Genomic DNA, 14,445 nt, shown 5'->3' on the forward strand with positions numbered 1-14,445 from the left:
CTGGATCACAGTAGTTTTTCAATATAAAAAATTGAACTGGACAGCATGAAAGAATTTAAAATAGAAAATCGTGTATCAACATAGTTCAATGTATGAATTATAATGCAGTTGCTTTGGTATATTAGGTTGTAGTTAGGTTTGTTTAACTACTTCAGAAAAGCAATTCAGTTTTTGTAATGATTTTATTTGTTTCCATTTCCAGAGAGTGGTGCACATACTTAGTCTTCTGCTCGTAAATCTTTTGAAGTTCATACAGACAAATGTATTAGTTTTAGGGATAGGGCTGTCTCAGGAAAAAGGCTCTTTAATTCTGTCTCGCTATTCTGCCCCACGTTTGTCTTACACTCTAATTTTGATCCCACTTATTCTAATTTTTTGTACTTAATGACCGCTCCCTATCAATGGATGCTTCCAGCTTGGTTTCTCTGTTACTTTAGAAAAATACCCAAATTAAAAACAACTGCAGCAGGTGGAACAGCTTATTTTGACCATATGTGATTCAATCTTTTAACTCTCTGTTAATGTCTGTGCCTGTCTACTATAGTTTGAAATATCTGATCTAGTTAGTACAGCTGAATAAATTTCTGACAAAATGGGCAGAAATGTGATCTGGGTAAACTTGTAAAATCCAGTTCGATTGAACACACTTAGAAATAGCTTGATAGAAGAGGAAACCAAATGGAAGGTGGATATCTGCACTTAGTATTCTCAGTATTGTTGCTAATAGCATCATTCAATCCATATATGATGAGAAAGCAACAAATCAAATCATTGTAACTTATGATTCATGTTTGCTGATGGCCAGGAAGGCCAGTTTGTAAGAATTACCTTCCTCAAGAGTTTTAATGGTGTGATTATCAGGTGTCATTGTGGATTGTTTTTGATATAGGCACTTGGTGCCTATCATAACCACTGATGGTCATGCTCCTGCAGGTGATAGCCCTTCATTGCTCTTGTCAGCTACTGTCCCAGCTATGAAAAATGATGGTTGGGCCACCATCTGTTTAGCCTGGAAGCAGCCTTGAAGCTGAGCATTAGATGCCCTACTGGCCATCAGGCTCCAATACCTCACCACACAGAAAATCTTCCATGCGGCCATGTGGATGTTTCAGGTTATATCCGAAACAATGACTTCTCCACCTCCTGATGCTGCCTGGCTTAGTTTGTTCCTACCGCTTCCTGTTTGTCTATATGTTATTAGCAGGACAGGATTCTTCAAGACTTGGGTGAAAGTTGACAGCTCTCAAAAGTTCCTCAATCTCAGTAGGAATTTGCTCGCAGCATATGCTATAATCTGTGATGACAAGATTTTTTTATCTTTAAAAATCTTGTGAAATTCAAAGTTGCTGACTTGAGATTTGTGAATAATTATACAAAGCTTTCTTTAAAACTGGAAATCACTGAAGAGGATTTCAGTGTTGGGAATTCAGTAATTTATGGAGACTATGAAATAATATTATTTTGGGGATGAAGATGACATATTCCCTCTCTGCTGGAACATTTAACTTTTTTGTATATATTGGTTTGAGGCGACATTAACTTTTGATTTGAAATTGAGATATTACATTGAACACCAACATTTACCTAATTTTGAATGAAATCTTTAAAAGTAGGAAAAGCAAATTTCTGAAGATGCACCCAGATGTTGGATTGTGATTTTAATGCTTATGAAGGGTGGAGTGGGGGAATCAGCATCTAATTTTTGTCTTGTCCAGTTTGCGAGCTTGAAATCTAAGTTCACTTTCCAAAGGCCATAATTACAGGTGTGGTCATAAAATGGAGAGTTAACCACTTCAGATTGCTGAGAAATCCTTCTCTCTGGATCTTGACGATTATCTACTTCTGAGGACTATGGATTCCAGGTTATTGAGTATTTTAAAGGCTGTAAGAGATTCAAGGAGCATGAGAATCCAGCAGAAAATTAAAAATGAGGTTGCAGATTAGCTGTTATCATATTTAATGATGGAGCAGCCCTGAAGGTCCTTACAGTCGCTGTGGCTTGATTGCTTCCTCCTTGGTGGGGAATAGTTCTAGACTTTTTGTATGTGGAGTTTGTACTCTGGAATTATACTGGAAAGCGCCTCGATCCATCTAACAAAGGGTCTCAAATTCTTTTGCATCTGAGGTCCAAAGGTTTATAATGCTGCAAAGCTGAGTGCTAAGCCAGAAAACTGAGGGAAAAATCTTATAAACCAGCAAGGGATGTCTAAAGAAATAATAAGTGAGAGAAATTAGAGTATGTAAGAATACTAGCAAGAGATATAAAAACAGATATTAAAAACCTCTAAGTATAATAAGGAAAAGAGTAGCAAAAGTGAGTGTTGATCCTGGAAAGGGTGAGACTGGGTTGTTAGCCCCTCAAATCCAGAATGCTTGGAACTGGGCATGTCTGAACCTTGGGATATTGGAAGACTGAATCATAAATGTGTATCAGATTTAGATACATAGCCGAGAGATAAAACAATGACAGAGCATCTTAGATTATGTAACTGTAATTGAAAGTTTTATTTATCCAAAACAATTATAAAAGTATAGTAACTTACCAAGCAGTTGATCGAGTGTGTGGGGGTGGAGGGGAGGAGTGCAGTAGAGGGGTGGTTGACTGGCATTTATTGATAAATGTGTGGGAATGCACAAAACATAATGACAGAATCAGCTATCTTATTTGGCTCCATCATCCATCCTTCGACCAGTTGCTCTCAAACAGAAGTTCCCAAATTGTTACATCCCTTCCCTACTGGACTTAGAGATTAACAGCATGGAAACAGACCCTTCGGTCCAACCCGTCCATGCTGACCAGATATCCCAACCCAATCTAGTCCCACCTGCCAGCATCCGGCCCATATCCCTCCAAACTCTTCCTATTCATATATCCATCCAAATGTTGCAATTGTACCAGCCTCCACCACTTCCTCTGGCAGCTCATTCCATACCCATACCACCCTCTGTGTGAAAACGTTGCCCCGTAGGTCTCTTTATATCTTTCCCCTCTCACCCTAAACCTATGTCCTCTAGTTCTGGACTCCCCGACCCCAGGGAAAAGACTTTGCCTATTTACCCTATACATGCCCCTCATAATTTTGTAAACCTCGATAAGGTCACCCCTCAGCCTCTGACGCTCCAGGGAAAACAGCCCCAGCCTATTTAGCCTCTCCCTTTAGCTCAAATCCACCAACCCTGGCAGCATCCTTGTAAATCTTTCCTGAACCCTTTCAAGTTTCACAACATCTTTCCGATAGGAAGAAGACCAGAATTGCAGGCAGCATTCCAACAGTGGCCTAACCAATGTCCTGTACCGCCGCAACGTGACCTGCCAACTCCTGTACTCAGTACCCTGACCAATGAAAGAACACATACCAAACGCCTTCTTCACTATCCTATCTACCTGCAACTCCACTTTCAAGGAGCTATGAACTTGCACTCTAAGGTCTCTTTGTTCAGCAACACTTGCTCGGACCTTACCATTAAGTGTATAAGTCCTGCTAAGATTTGCTTTCTCAAAATGCAACACCTCGCATTTATCTGAATTAAACTCCATCTGCCACTTCTCAGCCCATTAGCCCATCTGGTCCAGATCCTGTTGATAACCCTCTTCACTGTCCACTACACCTCCAATTTTGGTGTCATCTGCAAACTTACTAACTGTACCTCTTATGCTCGCATCCGAATCATTTATGTAAATGACAAAAAGTAGAGGGCCCAGCACCAATCCTTGTAGCACTCCACTGGTCACAGGCCTCCAATCTGAAAAACAACCCTCCACCACCACCCTCTGTCTTCTACCTTTGAGCCAGTTCTGTATCCAAATGACTAGTTCTCCCTGTATTCCGTGAGATTCAACCTTGCTAATCGGTCTCCCATGGGGAACTTTGTCGAACGCCTTACTGAAGTCCATATAGATCACATCTACCGCTCTGCCCTCATCAATCCTCTTTGTTACTTCAAAAAACTCAATCAAGTTTGTGAGACATGATTTCCCATGCACAAAACCATGTTGACTATCCCTAATCAGTCCTTGCCTTTCCAAATACATGTACATCCTGTCCCTCAGGATTCTGTCCAACAACTTGCCTACCATTGAGGTCAGGCTCACTGGTCTATAGTTCCCTGGCTTGTCTTTACCACCCTTCTTAAACAATGGCACCACGTTAGCCAACCTCCAGTCTTCCGGCACCTCACCTGTGACTATCGATGATACAAATACCTCAGCAAGAGGCCCAGCAATCACTTCTCCAGCTTCCCATAGAGCTCTCGGGTACACCTGATCAGGTCCAGGGGATTTATCCACCTTTACCCATTTCAAGACATTCAGAACTTCCTCTTCTGTAATCTGGACATTTTGCAAGATGTCACCATCTATTTCCCTACAAAATGCAGCACCTTGCGTTTATCTGAATTAAACTCCATTCGCCACTTCTCAGCCCATTGGCCCATCTGGTCCAGATCCTGTTGTAATCTGAGGTAATCCTCTTCGCTGTCCACTACACCTCCAATTTTGGTGTCATCTGCAAAAGGATATTTTCCATATCCTTTTCCATAGTAAATACTGATGCAAAATACTCATTTAGTGTCTCGCCCATTTTCTGAGGCTCCACACACAGGCCGCCTTGCTGATCTTTGAGGGGCCCTATTCTCTCCCTAGTTATCCTTTTATCCTTAATGTATTTGTAAAAACCCTTTGGATTCTCCTGAATTCTATTTGCCAAAGCTATCTCATGACCCCTTTTTGCCCTTCTCATTTCCCTCTTAAGTATACTCCTTCTTCCTTTATACTCTTCCAGGGATTCACTTGATCTATCCTGTCTATACCTAACATATGCTTCCTTCTTTGTCTTAACCGAACCCTCAATTTCTTTAGTCATCCAACATTCCCTATACCTACCAGCCTTTCCTTTCAGCCTACTTGGCACACCCTCCTCATTCTTGAAGAAGGGCTTTGCCGAAACGTCGATTCTCCTGTTCCTTTGATGCTGCCTGACCTGCTGCGCTTTTCCAACAACACATTTTTAAGCTCAGTTTCCTTTCACCCTGACAGGAATATACTTTTTCTGGATTCACATTATCTCATTTCTGAAGGCTTCCCATTTTCCAGCTGTCCCTTTACCTGTGAACATCTGCATCCAATCAGCTTTCGAAAGTTCTTGCCGAATTCCGTCAGAATTGGCCTTTCTCCAATTTAGCTGAAAATGTGTTGCTGGAAAAGCGCAGTAGGTCAGGCAGCATCCAAGGAGCAGGAGAATCGACGTTTCGGGCATGAGCCCTTCTTCAGGATTTTCACCACTGATCTCCAGCATCTGCAGTCCTCACTTTCTCCTTTCTCCAATTTAGAACTCCAACTTTTAGATCTGGTCTATACTTTTCCATCACTATTTTAAATTTAATTGTATTATGGTTACTGGCCCCCAAGTGTTCCCTCACTGACACCTCAGTCACCTGCCCTGTCTTATTTCCCAAGAATAGGTCAAGTTTTGCACCTTCTCTAGTAGGTGAATCAGAAATTTTTCTTTTACGCACTTAACAAATTCCTCTCCATCTAAACCTTTAACACTATGGCAGCCCCAGTTTATGTTTGGAAAGTTAAAATCCTCGACCATAACCACCCTATTATTCTTACAGATAGCTGCGATCTCCTTACAAGTTTGTTTCTCAATTTCCCTCTGACTGTTAGGAGGTCTATAATATAATCCCAATAAGGTGATCATTCCATTCTTATTTCTCTGTTCTACCCATATAGCTTCCCTGGATGTATTTCCAGGAATATCCTCCCTCAGCACAGATGTAATGCTATCCCTTATCAAAAATGCCACTCACCCTCCTCTCGCCTCCCTTTCTATCCTTCCTGTAGCATTTGTATCCTGGAACATTAAACTGCCAGTCCTGCCCGTCCCTGAGCCATGTTTCCGTAATTGCTATGATATCCCAGTCCCATGTTCCTAATCATACCCTGAGTTTATCTGCCTTCCCTGTTAGACCCCTTGCATTGAAATAAATGCAGTTTAATTTATTAGTCCTACCTGCCCTGACTGTTTGACTCGCTTCTGTTCTCAACTGTACCAGTCTCAGATTGATGTTGTTCCTCACTATCTCTCTGGGTCCAACCCCCCCACCTTACTAGTTTAAATCCTCCCGAGTAGCTCTCGCAAATTTCCTGCCAGTATATTAGTCCCCTTCCAATTTAGGTGCAATCTGTCCTCCTTGTACAGGTCACTTCTACCCCAAAAGAGATTCCAATGATCCAAAAATGTGAATCCTTCTCCCATACACCAGCTCCTCAGCCATGCATTCATCTGCTCTAGCCTCCTATTCCTGTCCTCACTAGCTCGTGGCACTGGGAGTAATCCAGATATTACTACTCTTGAGGACCTCCTTTTTAAATTTCTGCCTAACTCTCTGTAATCTCCCTTCAGAGTCTCAATCTTTTCCACTCCTATGTCGTTGGTTCCAATGTGGACAGTGACCTCTTGCTGACCCCCCCCCCCCCCCCCCCCCCCCCCCCCCCCCCCCCCCCCGGTGAGAACATTTTGCACCCTCTCTGAGACATCCTTGATCCTAGCACCAGGGAAGTAACACACCATTCTGCTTTTTTGCTGCTGGCCGCAGAAACTTCTGTCTGTACCTTGGATTAGAGAATCCCCAAACACAATTGATCTCTTGGAAGCCGGCATACCCCTCGTTGCATTCGAGCCAGTCTCAATCCCAGAAATTTGGCTGTTTGTGCTACGTTCCCTGAGAATCCATCGCCTCCTACATTTTCCAAAGCAGCATACCTGTTTGAAATGGGTATCTCCACAAAAGACTCCTGCACTAGGTGCATACCTCTCTTACCTTTCCTGGAGTTAATCCATCTATGTGACTGTATCTGAGACTTTCCACCGTTCCTATAACTGCCATCCATCACATACTGTTGCTGTTGCAAATTCCTCATCGCTTCTAACTGTCTCTCCAACCAATCCATTCGATCTGATAAGATTCACATCCAACAGCATTTATGGCAGATATAATCCGCAGTAGCCCTTAAACACTCTTTAAACTCCCACATCTGACAAGAAGTACATATCACTGTACTAAAGGCCATTTTTGCTCCTTCACAATCTACAGACCCAGAAAATCACACCGTCTTATTCCTCTACAAAACGCTGCCCCAGGTTAAATTAATAGTTATGGCTTATATTTTAAGTTTAATCGAGACATATCTCCAAAAACATATAATCAAGAAAGAACCCACTCACTACAGCAGCATTTCTGTTGGACAGACTTAAAATAACGATTAACTTATCTGATTCTGTGTTGCGAACTTCACCCAAACAGGTTCCTCCAAGATTAGTTATGAATTTCACTGTTTGTTAATTTTCCCAGACGCACTCCGATGTCCAGCGATACATGAATTCAAAACAGCAAAGTCAGTAACTGTGCAGGTTCTCTCTCTCTCTCTATCTCCCTCCTGCTCTGTCCTCACCTTGTGCTTCTTTTGTCTGTCCTTCTCCCTTTTAAAACTGATGTTTTGACTTTTTTTTCCCAAAGTTCCAAAACAATGCAACAGCATATGAAACAGTAGTTGCTGCTCCTGGAATTAGAGGAAATCACCTACACCTAAAATACCTCAAAAAAAGGAGCAGCTGTTACAGCCAGGAACGTTTCCCGTCCTCCATCTTGGATTACCTTTGTTTTTGATATAGGCACTGGGTGCCAATCATAATCATTGATTGTCCTTATTGGCCTTGCCTTGCTGAGATTGCTTATGGGGTTATGGACTTCTGTTAATGTAATTTCTAGGTTCTAGAGAAGTCCCAGTAATTTGAACAACTAAAAGTATAGTACCTCTATTCATGAAGGAGGGAAGAAACTGGAAGCTATAGGTTAATTAGTCTAGTATTATGAAACAAGCAGTTGAAGGATATTTAAACCATAATAGGCCAAATCAACATTGGAAAAGAGAGTTATCAAGTAACAATAAAGATGGATACAGACCATACAATATGGATTTTCAAAAGTCTCTTTCAATAAAATGCCTCAGTGGTTAGGACTGTTCCCTCACAGTGCCAGGGACCTGGGTTCAATTCCACCCTCAGGTGATTGTCTGTGTGGAGTCTGCATATTTTCCCCTTGTCTGTATTGAGTTTCCTCCCACAGTCCAAAGGTGTGCAGGCTAGGTGGAGTTACCATGCTAAGTTGTCCATGGTGTCCAAAGATGTGCAGACTAGGTGGATTAGACATGGGAAATGTAGGGTTATTGGGATTGGGTAGGGGAGTGGGTCTGGGTGAGATGCTCTTGATTTGATTACTTACAGTGTGGAAACAGGCCCTTCGGTCCAACAAGTCCACACCAACCCTCCGAAGAGCAACCCACCCAGACCCATTCCTCTACATTTACCCCTTCACCTAACACTACAGTCAATTTAGCATGGCCAATTCACCTAACCTGCACATCTTTGGACGCTGGAGGAAACCGGAGCACCCAGAAGAAACCCACAGAGACACTGGGAGAATGTGCAAACTCCACACACAGTTGCCTGAGGTGGAAATTGAATCCGGGTCTCTGGTGCTGTGAGGCAGCAGTGCTAACCACTGTGCCACCGTGCTGCCCAATGCCCTCTTCCGGGGGTTGGTGTGGACTCGCTGAGCTGAATGAACTGCTTCCACGCTTAGGGATTCTGTGGTAAAAGGTTACTATGCAAAACAGTGTGTTGGATGTGATGTATTAACATGGATAGAGGGTTGGCTAACCAGCAACAAGCAGCTGGGATCAATGAATCATTTTCAGGTTGATTAACAATTGCATTGCCACAGGGACCTCTGCAGGGCCTTCACTACAATAAGTCCTCACTCAAAGCGATGATTGCATTTGTGAAAGTTGTGACATCAAGTAAAATAACTTTAAATGAATCATGGATTCCCTTAAGAATCAATGTTTAAGTCAGAGTTAGGTTCCTTGGGATCACTTCTCACTTGGGAAAAAGTAATTTCCAGGTGGAAGTGCTGTGGCATAAATGTGCAGCACCCCTGTGTGTTCTCGCGGGTGAAGTAACTTCCAGCTTTGACGAACCTCTACCACAAGATGGAGCTGAGGTTGAGTAGTCAAGGGGAAAAAGAATATACATAGAGATACAAATAGGATTAGCGAGTGGGGAAGGTATATCAGCTGTGTGGGAAAAATGTGAGGTTGTCCACTACGACAAAAATAATAGAAAAGCAGAATATTATTCATGATTGAGATTGCAGAATGCTGCTGTACAGATGTTTGGGTATTTCTTGCACACAAATCTCAAATGTTACAGTGCATAAATAATGCTGTACTTTATTGTAAGGGGAAGGGGTATTGAAATCTTGCTACAACTGTACAGATCATTGGTGATAATACACTGTTGATCTTCAGTTTTGATCTCCCCACTAATGCAGACATATAGAGTCGTAGAGATGTACAGCATGGAAACAGACCGTTGGGTCTCCATTGTCCATGTCTACCAGATAGCCCAAATTAATCTAATCCCATTTGGCCCATATCCTGCTAAACTCTTCCTATTCATATATCCATCCAGACGTCTTTTAAATATTATATTTGTACCAGCCTCCACCATTTCCTCTGGCAGTTCATTTCATACAGGCACCACTCTGTGTGGAAAAATTGCCCCTTGAGTCCCTTTTAACTCTTTCTCTTCTCACCTGAAACCTATACCATCTAGTTTTGGACTCCCTTTTCTGACTTGCACTGGAGACAATTCAGTGAGGGTTTACTAGACTCATTGCTGGAATGAAGTGTTAGGTTCTTTTTCTTAAGATTCTTCTACACTTGATGCTACTGTAAAATACCATCTTCTGTGAACAGCCAAAATTTTATTAACCAAGTACAAGCTTTGGAGGATTACTTAACACTCCTTGCAATGCTTGCGAAGTGTGTCAAGAGAAGCTCTCTGAACAAGGGAACAGTTCTTCCTTCATACAAAATTTCTACATCACAGTCAGTAATGCCCACAAGACAACCCTCAGCCACTCCCCCATAGTCATATGCCACTCAAGACACAATGCAGTGACTTGACCATTTTGAGAAACAAAGTAATTTAGATCATTTCTTAATAGAAAGATCTGGTGTAAATCATTTTTTTTAACTGTAGGGTGTAGTCAGAATTTTAATTTCAATGTTCTTATTGATTCTGAATAGGAGATGATAATGTCAATCTACTTTGAATAGTAGGAGATAACAATGTAATTTCTTTTACATTGTACCTGAAAGATAAAGAAACATACCACTCTACCCCCAGGTCAGCAGAACAGATTATCCCCTTTACATCTCATGGCCATCCAATTTCTTACAGATTAACAGAGTAAATTAACCCTTTCACATCTCAGCAGGGGTTATAAAAGTGTGAGCAGGTTAGGGTAAGTTATAAGTTTGGGCTTATAAGCATTGGAGTTTAGAAGGAGCATAAAAAAAATGAAACCTTGAAGATTCTGAGGGGTCTTGACAGGATTGATGTTGACAGAACTCCACCTCATGGGGAAGTGTCCATCTCTGACTGTTGGGGGGGGTGGTGATGCACGGTTGGAATAATGAGGATTCCCATTTAAGATGGAGAGGAGAGTAAATTTTCTGAAGGTTGAGAGCATTTTCATTGCTCTTCCCCAAGAACATTGGAGACAGAGTCATTGAAGATATTCAAATCTGAGTGACAGATTTTTGATCAAGGGAGTTGTGGGGGCAGTTGGAAAGCAGAAGGCCACAGTCTGATCAACCATGACCATACTGAAAAGCTGACTCAGTAGATGGTATTGACAACTGCTTCTCTTTCTTTTGATCTCATGGGCTTCCTGGTATTGTCTAAATTGAAATATAATGTTAATTATGACACAAACTGCAAGTGGTGCAAAGGCATGCATTGTGAAGCTTGACTTCAAATTGAGGTCAGCACTTTGCCACCAAATGTGTGTCTGAATTGCCATATGGATTGGGATGGCCAGTACATGTTTCTGGTCCATCTTGGTTGGGTTGAAAGACCTCAACCACTCTTGAGACTCTCGGCATGTTGGGACTGCAAGTAACCCAGACTTGGATCAGCGCAAGCTGCCATCTAAGTTGCTTTTTAATGGTTCGTGGTCTACCTCTCATTGCTGCAAAGAAAAGACACACAGAACATTGCTTCTCATCAGCATTTGGGTGATTTTAGGTGGTGGGCCATGACAACTAGAATCTTATTTTTGGTGGAACATTTGGAACCTTATTGTCATTCTCCCTTTGTGAGCCCCAGTTTAACATTCTAAATACGATGTTGTTCTTGTTATTCACTCATCTAGGATGTGAGAGCGAAGCAAGTTATGTGGAGTATTATGTCTTGATACCTTTGTGTGGCATCTTGGCATTTTTTTCAAATGAAAAGAGCTGAAAATTAATTTCAATTCATATTAGTGTGAATAGCAAGTTAGTAGATCAGATCTTTCAAGCCTTTGTCGGGAAAACTGCAGTTGAGGAAATTGGAAAGATTCCCATTTTTTATCAGTCTTACTTAAAGGGCTTATCTATGTTTTACAAAAGAAAAATTCTGTAGTTATGCATATATGAAATAAAAGGCTGAGATATTCAGGCAGCATCTGCGAGACTTAAAATGTAATGGTTCAGGTCTATGACCTAATACCATAACTTTTATTCTGTTCATTCTGATAAAGCATTGTACCAAAATGTTAACTTGTCCTTGTTGGCTAATATTTATTCCTGCTATTTTTGTCTATCTTTAGTTTTAAATACTTGGTTAACTCCATGTCCCTGTCTTTTTAACAGTAGTTGACTGTTTGGCATGCATCCTTTGAAAGGGAACTTATTTTTTCATTCAGTATTTACTTGCTGCTTCTCACGTAACCAATGTAGATATAATTTGGTTGAAATTACATTTAAATTGTGCCATCTTTCTGAATTTCTTTATGCTGCAGGTGTATATTGAATTTGATGATTCGCGTTGGAAAAAGCAAGCTTGGGTGAAGGTTTACGCTGAAGATGTCCTTGTTTTCCTTGTGGAACATAGTCTCGTGTGGTGCCCTAGGAAAGATTCAATACTCTTACAGGGAGGAAGGATTAATGCTAGCCAATGGCCTGCATTGGTAAGAAAAATCTTGTCTCTTCTGCAATTCAGAGTAAACTGGCTGTATTAGGTATTCACTACAATTTTTAACCAATCTGATCTGTTCTAATGAGTGTACAGTCTTTATCCAAATCACTGAAACATAAGGGGGATAATGCCGTCCCTTGGGCAGAATTGAATTGTTTTAGTTCGCTCAAAGCAAGACTTGATTTGTTTGCATAAAATGAGATTTCATTTCTTTTTTGTCAACCTGTATGTGTTACAATATATCTCAGTGGCCATCGTCTCATGAGGTGGGACTTCATGTCAGCAATTTGCAAATTTTTGCATTAAACTTATAATTCTCTTTCAGTTGGCTTCGGAAATGTGCATGTCTGTTGTGCAGTTTTAACATGTATGAAAAGGATAAAAATGGATAATTGCCTGCTGTGGTTCACATGGATTATAAATAATACACTATAAAATCACGAGATGTAGGAGCAAAAGTAGATCATTCACGTGCAAGTCTGCTCTCTCATTCAGTTATATTAGGGCTGATCTGATAGTCCTCAATTCCACTTTCTTACCTTTTCCCTCTAATCCTTGGTTCCCTTACTGATTGAAAAACTGTCCAACTCTGCCTTGAATATACTTAATGACCCAACTATGAGAGTTCTCTTTAGTAAAGCCTTCTACAGATTCACTACTTTCAAGAAATGCCTCCTCATCTTTGTTTTAAGTATGCAATGCCTTATTCTGAGATTGTGACTTCTGCTCCCAGAATATCCCACAAAGAGAAGCAACCTCTCTGCATCTAACCTGTCAAGCCTCTTTAGAATCCTGTATGTTTCAATAGGTAGTCTCTCATTCTTCTAAATCCTAATGAGTACAGGGCCAACATACTCAACCTCTCCTCATAAGACAGTGCCTCCGTAACCATTTAGCCTAGTGAAACTTGTCTGGACTGTGTCCAACGTAGGTATATCTTTTCTCAAATAATAAACCCAAAACTATTTAGTGTTTCAGCTATGATCTGACTAATGCCTTGTATAGTTTTAGCTACACCTCCAGCTTTTATATCCCATTCCCTTTGAGATATAGGCCAACATTCATTTGTCTTCCTTGTTACCTGCTGAACTTGGATGCTAGCTTTTTGTGATTCATGCACATGGGCTCCCACATACCTCTGTTCTGTAGCTTTCTGGAATCATTCTCCATTCAAATAATATTCAGCTCCTCTATTCTCACCAAAGTGCCCAACCTCACATTTCCCCATGTTACATACCATCTGCCAAGTTTTTACCCACTTGCTTATCCATATCCTTCTGCAGATCCTTTGTGTCATCCTAACCATTTGTTTTCCCACCTATTTTTGTGTCACCTGCAATCTTGGTTGTTCCTCATCCCAGTCATTAATATACTTTGTAAATCATTGTGGTCCCAGCACTCATCTCTGTCGCCCACCACTAGTTATACGTTGTCAGCCTGAAATTGCCCTCTTATCACAACTCTGTCTTTGATTAGTCAGTCCTTTATCCATGATTCTACATTAGAACCAAGTGCTTGTATCTTAAGTAGCCTAATGCATATAGGGCCTTATCAAACGCCTTCTCAATATCCAAATATATCATGTCTACTGCTTCCGCTTTACCTATCTTGCTTGTTGACCACTAAAAAAAATCTAGTAAATTTGTCAAGCATGATTTCCCCTTCATGATGCCATGTTGATTCTGCTTGATGACATTAATTATGCATTTCTAAATGCTCTACTGTTATATCTCTTATAAATGACTTTGACATTTTCCCAATAACAAGGCATTAAGCTAATTGACCTATAGTTGTCTATTTTTTGTCTCTTTCCCTTTTTAAATAAAGGTGTTACATTGACCATTTTCTAAGCCTCTGGAACTTTTCCAGAATCTAAGAAGTGTTTGAAGATTGCTATCGATACATCCACTGTCACGCCGCTACTTCCTTTTTATATCCTAGGTTGCATCATCTTAGGTCCAGGGAACTTGTCAGTCTTTAGCCCCATTGCTTTCTATAGCACTTTTTCTCTTGTTATATTGGATCTAAACTTCTTTTTCCCCTTGATTATGTCATAGTTTTAGAATGCTGTTAGTGTCTTTTCATGTGTAGACTGGTGCAAAGTATTTGTTCAACTCCTCTGCCATTTTCTGGTTGCCCATGGTTATTTCCACAGCCTCTTCTGTAAGGGGCCTATGTTCACGTTGAATTTGCTCTTATTTTTCTGCGTATTTAAAGAAGCTCTTGCTGTTTGCCTTGATATTATTGCAAGTTTACCTCAAAGTTTATCTTCTCACTTATTTTCTTGGTTGTCTTTTGGCTTTTATAACTTTGGGAAAGTGAATTCTGCAGATGCTGGCGATCAGAGTCGGGT

The 14,445-nt window shown here is 40.9% G+C and overlaps 1 protein-coding gene across 1 annotated transcript in view; it reads left to right on the forward strand.

The window, feature by feature from the left end:
- LOC122556831 (lysine-specific demethylase 3B-like) overlaps positions 1-14,445 on the forward strand; it is a 132,166-nt gene that overhangs the window by 20,446 nt on the left and 97,275 nt on the right. The window contains exon 4 of the mRNA XM_087995075.1: positions 11,917-12,084. Within this exon, the coding sequence (XP_087851201.1) occupies positions 11,917-12,084 (168 nt within the window). The remainder of the gene's footprint in view (positions 1-11,916; positions 12,085-14,445) is intronic.

This window comes from Chiloscyllium plagiosum, unplaced genomic scaffold (assembly GCF_037043375.1).
Source record: "Chiloscyllium plagiosum isolate Xiang-an unplaced genomic scaffold, Cpla_swu_hap1 HiC_scaffold_16, whole genome shotgun sequence".
In the NCBI taxonomy this organism is placed as follows: Eukaryota; Metazoa; Chordata; class Chondrichthyes; order Orectolobiformes; family Hemiscylliidae; genus Chiloscyllium; species Chiloscyllium plagiosum.